The sequence below is a fragment of the Aplysia californica genome, unplaced genomic scaffold (assembly GCF_000002075.1).
Source record: "Aplysia californica isolate F4 #8 unplaced genomic scaffold, AplCal3.0 scaffold00163, whole genome shotgun sequence".
In the NCBI taxonomy this organism is placed as follows: domain Eukaryota; kingdom Metazoa; phylum Mollusca; class Gastropoda; order Aplysiida; family Aplysiidae; genus Aplysia; species Aplysia californica.
In genome coordinates, this window is record NW_004797433.1 from 478,555 (window position 1) to 486,286 (window position 7,732).

General features: G+C 41.2%; 1 protein-coding gene across 2 annotated transcripts in view; it reads right to left on the reverse strand.

Moving 5' to 3' along the window:
* Window positions 1–1,237: 1,237 nt before the first annotated feature.
* Window positions 1,238–7,732, reverse strand: part of LOC101855868 (glutamate receptor ionotropic, kainate 1) — a 10,396-nt gene continuing 3,901 nt past the window's right edge. For both annotated transcript variants that reach the window (XM_035969615.1, XM_005097743.3), the window contains exons 3-5: window positions 6,729–6,807; window positions 4,520–4,718; window positions 1,238–3,257 (exon numbers count right to left, since the gene is read on the reverse strand). In XM_035969615.1, the coding sequence (XP_035825508.1) occupies window positions 3,195–3,257; window positions 4,520–4,718; window positions 6,729–6,807 (341 nt within the window). In that variant the 3' untranslated portion in view covers window positions 1,238–3,194. The remainder of the gene's footprint in view (window positions 3,258–4,519; window positions 4,719–6,728; window positions 6,808–7,732) is intronic.

The following is a 7,732-nucleotide window of genomic DNA, read 5'->3' on the forward strand; positions in this document are numbered from 1 at the left end:
GTCTCCATCTGCACATCAGGAGGCGACTGAACATAGAGCTTGATTAATTTCAAAAACTTTGTTTGAGTGAAGTTATGTGCACATCGACACAATAATGGCAATTTAGTGGTGGGGTAAAGTAAGACAGACCGATGAACGCAACAGAGGGGAAAGTAAAGAAGTAAGACCTACCAGTGGCACCTCCAACCACCCGCTCAAAAACTGTGGTTATCTTGTTTACGCTCCCATTAACACAATTTAGAACATAATGGGGGGGGGGGGGCGGGCTGTTTCAACCCTGCTAGCTAAGGCCAAACCAGGAGAGAGGGATACAACTTTAACGTTCCAGGAGACAGATAGAGACACTCGAAAAAACAACAACAAAGAGCTGCCAACATGTGGACCAAACTCATGTAATCTGCGTAAGACGGCTAAGCGCCCAACCGCTGCACCACATACACCAGTGTGTTAATAAAAATGTGAGGAACAGTACTTAAATAAAAAGAAGATGATATTTTCAAAACTTTCAATCAGTTCATCAATAACATTGTTTTGCTAGTTCCAAGATCGATTGCAACAAGATTGCTGGCTCCCCAGTAGGTAGGGCAAGTACAGGCGTCCTTTAAAATGCCGTTGTCGATATCGGCAATTAATTATCGTTATTACAATTCATTTGAGACTATTTAATTCATTGAAAGGTGTATCTTGTTTACAAAGAGTATGAGCAAACATTGTCCAATAATCCATAGAGCCTTCATATAAGAATGAAACAAAACGTTTTTAAGAAGTGTTTATGACGATATTGTGCAAAACTAAGAGTCGATTTTCGAGGACGTTTTTGTATAGAAGTGTATCTTGAAGTCTTAGTGCATAATCTTTGGTACGTTTCAACACCAACCCAACACTCTTTTGTAGGCTCACGAATCGCACCATACCAGGCCGTTGGTGATCCTGGAAAAACCGCATTATTATATTATGTTACAGAACAAACCGTTTAATTTTATTTTTCAGTAAACACCTTTACTAATATTTTACAGCATTGTACTGACCGTGTATTAAGATTTCACAGTGCATAGAAATAGTTCATCAGCACCTGTGGTGCAGTGGATGTGCTGACCCGAGTTCGATTACCGAGTGGCGAGAAATTTTTATCGAGTATCTCGGTTTTTCTGCTGGAATGTTGTTGCATCCTCCTCAGCCCGGGTTGGCCCTGACAGGCATGGCTGCCTGTCAGGCAGGGCCGGAAGTCTGCCTCCTCAGTGGTCTAAAGTGTGTCTACTGGGATGTAAAACACCTACATTAAAAAGAAATAGTTTGAGTTTGCAGATTTTTTTAAAGTTTGGTTGTTTTTTTGTTTGTTTTTTTTTAGTTGTTTTTTTCCCAATTAAGTTTAGTTAACAAAGTAAAATAATACAATTCAAAGGAAATGAAATTCAAGTAGCATCCACCCCTTGAGGGAAATCTAGTTCACAATGGCAGAGATACACATATGAATACATAAATACATATATACATATTATTATAAATACACCTACAGCAATTTGTTTACGTTTCATATCACACAATATCACACCAATCCAGGCAACCAATGCGACATTACCGGTATTCTTTGTGCAGGGTCCTCTTTATGAGGTAAGGTTATCGTGCTTCGTTTTTCAAGGAACTCCCGTGATGACTCACCAAAGCGTCTTGTCACTGAAATCATTCCCGACATTATCTGTGAGCTTTAGCTCATTTTAACTCTCAGCAACTTGAGCCCAAATTCTACGTACTTGTCAAGGCAGAATTGCGTTAAAAAAACGACTTATTTATGGGTAAAAGAGAATTTCAACATCCCCTCCCCTCCCCCCCCCCCCCCTCCCCACTTTTTAAATTTTCTTTGTATAAGTAAAAAGTCCCTTTCACCAATTATGAAAAGAGAGTCAAATGCCATTTTACGAGAGAGGATGCCCCACAATAGTGTTGTGTTCGAACTAGGCCGAGTAAGCTCTGAATAAGGGAGGGGGCAGGGCTTAAATTGACGTTTTACAAGTGTATATTGTAATTAAGTAGATTGTATGAAAAAGAAGTTGTGATATCAATTTTACAGCGTGGGTGAGATGTGTTCTATAAATAACGCTGAGGACAATAGTCTCTTAAGATCTACAAGTCAAGACCCCAGAAAAACGCAGTTTTATCTAAGTTACCTTTGCATATGACATACTTAAATTCAAAGTTTCCACACTCAATATCTCTCGTGGATGAAGAACAAAATTAACATGATTTATCAAACAACGAAGAGAATATGTGTTTTAACTATAATATGATATAGAGGGAATCAAGGAAAGCTCCCCAAACACTCTCATTCCAAACACTCTAAGAATCCTGATATAGAACTTTGTAACTCTTGGGTCGGCAAGTATAGGCTACGCCATACATTGTTTTTGTTGCATTTTTAGTTGTTCGTTTGTTTTTTCTGGGTTTGTTTTTTTAAGGGGGAGTGGATGATTTGTTTTGTTTAGTTGTTGGGTTTTTTTTATAGGGGGGATAACGTACACTTCGATTTGAGCTAGACTTTAAGATATTCAAACTGTGAATAACTCCGTTGTCTTTTCAAGTGGTAGCGCCATGAGCAAGGCAAGAAAAGCCTTTCCCCTTTTCTTATTGCTCGAGGCTATAATTTAACTCATTGTGCAGTTGCATGTTCTAAATCGATCGACAAAGTACACATGGCAATGTCTTACATGGGCTAAACAATCAATATTTGTGGAAAAGCTCAATTCATTTAAGAAAATATCGATAAAATTGAAATGTCAGTGGGCCGGGTCGAAAGGGGGGGGGTGGCGTTTGTTTGTTATCCTTACTTCAAAGGTCCCGCATGGCCCCATTCTAAATAAGCTGACATTTCATATATTACATATCGAAGCCAGACAAGAAAAAGTGTTTATTTGTATTCGGATGCTAATTATAGTATTCCTTGTGCCATAAAAACAAATTCAAACATAATGTACATTGCCAAATTGTGGAATAAATATTATCAGTGTATACTTTCAAAAGTGTTTAACAACAACAAAAATAATAACCGTTGCTGTTGTTTTGCTCTTGTTATCCCAAGTCTGTTCTTAGAGAAGTCCGTTGATAATGACCGTTGGAGATGGAGCACACCAAAATTTGCGTGTCGGGGAAGATCAGAAGAAGTCAACGAAGGTCAGAGGTCGACATGAAACCCGCAGATGTCACTGGACAAACTGATTCTCTAACACGTTCGTACTGTCCATTGATTGGTTCAGTTCAACAGTCTGTGGAACAGGGGGGATTTTGCTAAGCTTATTTTTTTTATCATTCTTGAAGTAAATTTCACTATGACCAATGTCCACAGCGCTTTTTACAAATTCAGGCACTCCATAATATGTTCGACTGCACTGTGTTCAATAATGAAATATCATTACTTTTTCTTCAAGTGAATGTGCCAATAAACAAAAGACATTGCCCTTTTATTTCTACTGGGCATAATGTGTAAAGTTAGCAAAAGTATGCGTATAAGTTTAACATCCCTATAATTAATATTTGTGTCATAAAACAGGGATGGAAAAAAACACCCATTCATACATACAAACAAATACTCGCAAGTACAAAATCATCTCGATGGGGGAGTAAAAAGTACCAACATGAAAAACATCAACAACAAAAACCACACATACACACACGCACATACACACACACACACACACACACACACACACACACACACACACACACACACACACACACACACACATACACGCACACACACACATACACACACACAGACAAATACCCACAGACACACACCTGGTTCTATCTATGACTTTTTTAATCGTCCTTGTGTACATCATCACAACAGTAACCAATTAAGCATCATACACATAAAAAAGAGCCTAGTTGCCGGCCTGAAAAGAAAAGTAAAGAACTGTGAGAGTGGGGGGTGCTTGCCTAAGACCAGGCCTGACGTCGGGCTTGCGGCCTGAATATTAATACTCCCTACAGAAGATATCACGGGGTAAATAGTTTGAGGAGAAACATTGAGGACTACTGTCTTTCTTTTATTTGTTCGTATGGAGCAACGTCGCTCTTTTGTTAGTGCTTGAGTGCTTAACCAGCGTTGCTTGTACTGTTTGGCTTCCCGAAAAGCCGAGAATGTATCTGAGTGTTCCATGGGTCCGTTAGGGTAAAAATATTATAATAGTGTTAAACGCACAGAGCTTGCTGTAGACGGGAAACGTGTGCTAAACAAATAGAAAGAAGTGGGACCTACTACAGGTGGGCCAAGGGCAGTCTTGTATTTATTCCATTTCTCTCCCTCACCTTTCCGTGGGTGGTTGGTGGGTGCTCTGGTGTAGTTTGCTCCTTCGTTCATATGAAACATCTATGGCCATTATCTCCCTTCCTTCTTTCTTTTGTTTGATACTCTTTAGTGGCAACGCTTCTAATCTTTAATATGACCTGTTTATTGTGTTGGAAGTGCCGTAAAACTCTCAATCAAACTTTTAAAAATCTTGTACTTGTTCTTTTCCTCACTTACCTCCCCCTGCTTGTTCTTCTTCTTGTTCTTCATCCTGTACACTCGCTCTCCGATGTCGACAATGATGGCAATGACGATGAACACTCCAAGAACGATGAAGACGCCGATCATGTTGGTCAGCTCTAGCTCTGCCGTCGTCTTCTGGCTGATGGACCTAGTGTCGTCATCTTCCGTACAGTTCTGACCGGCTGACCACCACCTGCGTCATAACACGGGTGGTAATTGGTTTCAGTTCGCTAAAGGTGTATTAATGATAATAATAATAATAACATTTACCATTATAATAGATAGCATTTGTGTAAGGCAAAATTCCCGCTCAACAGCGAGCTCTATGCCCATTTCACTTTCAGTTTAAACTGACGATAATCTTGGTATAAACACTATTTGTGATCTTTAAAATCCGGTAAAAAGAGAATCCCGAGAGTAGTTTTGTTAATGTTGATACGCTGGTTCCAAATGTGATATTATTTTAAAGATAGGACGTAATTTTCAACAAGTTTGTGAACATAAATGTTATCGTTGACGAAGAGCAGAGTGAAGACAAGCACATCGACACAATGACGTTCATTCATTTGTTTGCTTGTCTGATTTAAAGAGAAGCACATCGACACAATAGCAGTTTCTTTGTTTGTTGCATCAAAGAGAAGCAGATCGAAACAATAACAGTTACTTTACCTTGTCTGTTTGAGAAAGTAAAAGCACATGGACACAGTAACGGCTGTTTACTTTGATTAGTTATTCGTTTGCTTGCTAATACGGGGTGCCCACTACAGCTGGATCGGGCCGATCGCCCGACTTGATCGCCTGAAACTGAAAACAAACACGTTTGTTTTTGAGGCGATCGAGTCGGGCGATCGGCCCGATCCAGCTGTAGTGGGCACCCCGTAATTAAACAGAAACACATCAACGCAATAACGGTCATTTAGTACAGAGGAAAACATGTCGGACATATAGGGACAGTAGAGGGAAAGAAATGTAAGACTTACTAGAGGCGCCCTCAAACTACCCGCATCAGCTTTTAGAAGGGTAATCAAGTTCAACGAAAGGGCTAGACGGACACAATAGCCTAACTTATAAATAAGGCACTGCTCTGCGGGCACCAAGAATGCATTGCATAATAATGAAACTGGATGTAAACGTCATTCTATGAAAAGCAGTTAGTCGTTTTACTGTCTTGTATGAACTACATGCGAGCGAAGGAACAAATACGAGCACAGAAGAGGACTCACTCCACAAACATAAACATCATGATAGTAATAATAGTAATAATAATAATGAAAATATGGAAAATAAGAGTAATAATAACTACTACTACTACTACTACTACTACTACTACTACTACTACTACTACTACTACTACTACTACTACTACTACTACTACTACTACTGCTGCTGCTGCTGCTGCTGCTGCTGCTGCTGCTGCTGCTGCTGCTGCTGCTGCTGCTGCTGCTGCTGCTGCTGCTGCTGCTGCTGCTACTACTACTACTACTACTACTACTACTACTACTACTACTACTTATAATAATAATAATAAAAATAATGATAAAAATAATGATAATAATAATAGTTTGTCCATCAATGTCTCTCAATGAACAATGCATCTGCAGAGGAGAATGTTTCTAAGGTGAAATAACGGAATTACGGGTTAAGATGACTAGTGGCTTCTCATATGGCCAATGAGATCAATTGCAGCAGAGAAAAGTTTGCCACATTTCGAGCATTCAAAAGCTCCACTCACACTAAGACAGCTTGCGGACTTCTCTCTTATTTTCAACATTTAATAGACAGCATTTGTATAGCGCAAATCCTCGCTCAAAAGCAAGCTCTATGCGCTTCACAACCTATACCATTACCCCAGCAGACATGAAAGCATTCTGAAACAAACAAAACTTCCTTGGAAGCCTACCGTGCAAGCAGTCATTTATAGGCGCTAAAACATTAACATACTGACAAGAACGTTCACTGTCTATGGCCGGGTACCCATTTCCACCTGGGTGAAGTGAGGAAAATGTGTGTAAAGTGCCTTTCCCAAGGACACAACGTCGGGCCCGTGGCTCGAACCTCCGACCCTACAACTTCTCGATTACGAGTCCTGTGGCCTAACCACAAGGCCACCGACGCCACACATTTTTATTCGTGAGGCCCCATAAATAAATCAACTAATAAGTTAACCAACATAACACTATGCAAAAGGAACAAGGCAGCTCACTTTTCCTTGAGAGTGTCCAGGACGCCTTCTTCTTTCAGCTCCAGCAGAGCTCTGTTGATGTCATCGAGGTAGGGGGCCCCTGCAAGTAGATGCAGGTAGGTAAGAAGAGATGGTGGAATGGTATAGGTTCAATGCTCCTATGAACACTAGTAGGTTATTTAAGAGGCGGAATATCCGAGTTTAACGTTCATCTCCGAAAGGACCCAGCCAAATGGGAAATCTGTGTCAAGTGCCTGTCCCAATGACACAAAGTCGGACCGAGCTGAGGTTCGAATTCCCGAACCCGCAATCTCATGATTATAGGCCACTGGGCCACGGACGCCACGAAGGCATGTAGGTAGGTGGGTTATGTTTTGTTTTGGTAAGTGTTTTACGGTGCTCACAACTGAAGGTCATATGAGCGCGTGGGACACATTATACATTTTCAGTAGGTAGGAAATTTTGAATATTGCCCGGATGGTGACCGACGCTTACTCTTGTCGATTTTAGACCACCAAGGGATCTTTAACGGGCGCAATTTATATACAGGACCTCTGAGATTGTACGCCCTTGTCCGAGAAGGCAAGCTGTATATTTTTCCTACAAGAAGATCAGGGGTGTGGCTGAGAGACAGTGGTAAGAAGGAGCCTAGAAGTAACTGAAGAAAGGCTGCAGAAAGAGTCAGGAGTCCAGAGGAAGGGGCAAAGGAGGCGAGCGGTGGGGGTGGAATTTGGACACGAAAGCAGACGACAGAACATTGCTAGGGAATAGGAAAGGAGGAGAAAGGAGACAATTATAGAGATGACATTTTTTCCGTAGCTACCCGGATTCGAACCCGGGACCTTTGAATGAGAAACAAACACCTTAACCTGTAAGCCGCGAGAGCCACCTGGGTGGGTTAGAAGATGGGCGGGTTGGTAGGTAGGTAGGTAGCAAGGTAGAGAGGTGGGTAGCTGGGTAGGTGGGCGGGTTCGTAGGAGGGTGGGTGGGTTGGTGGGTTAGTAGATGGACGGGTAGGTAGGCAG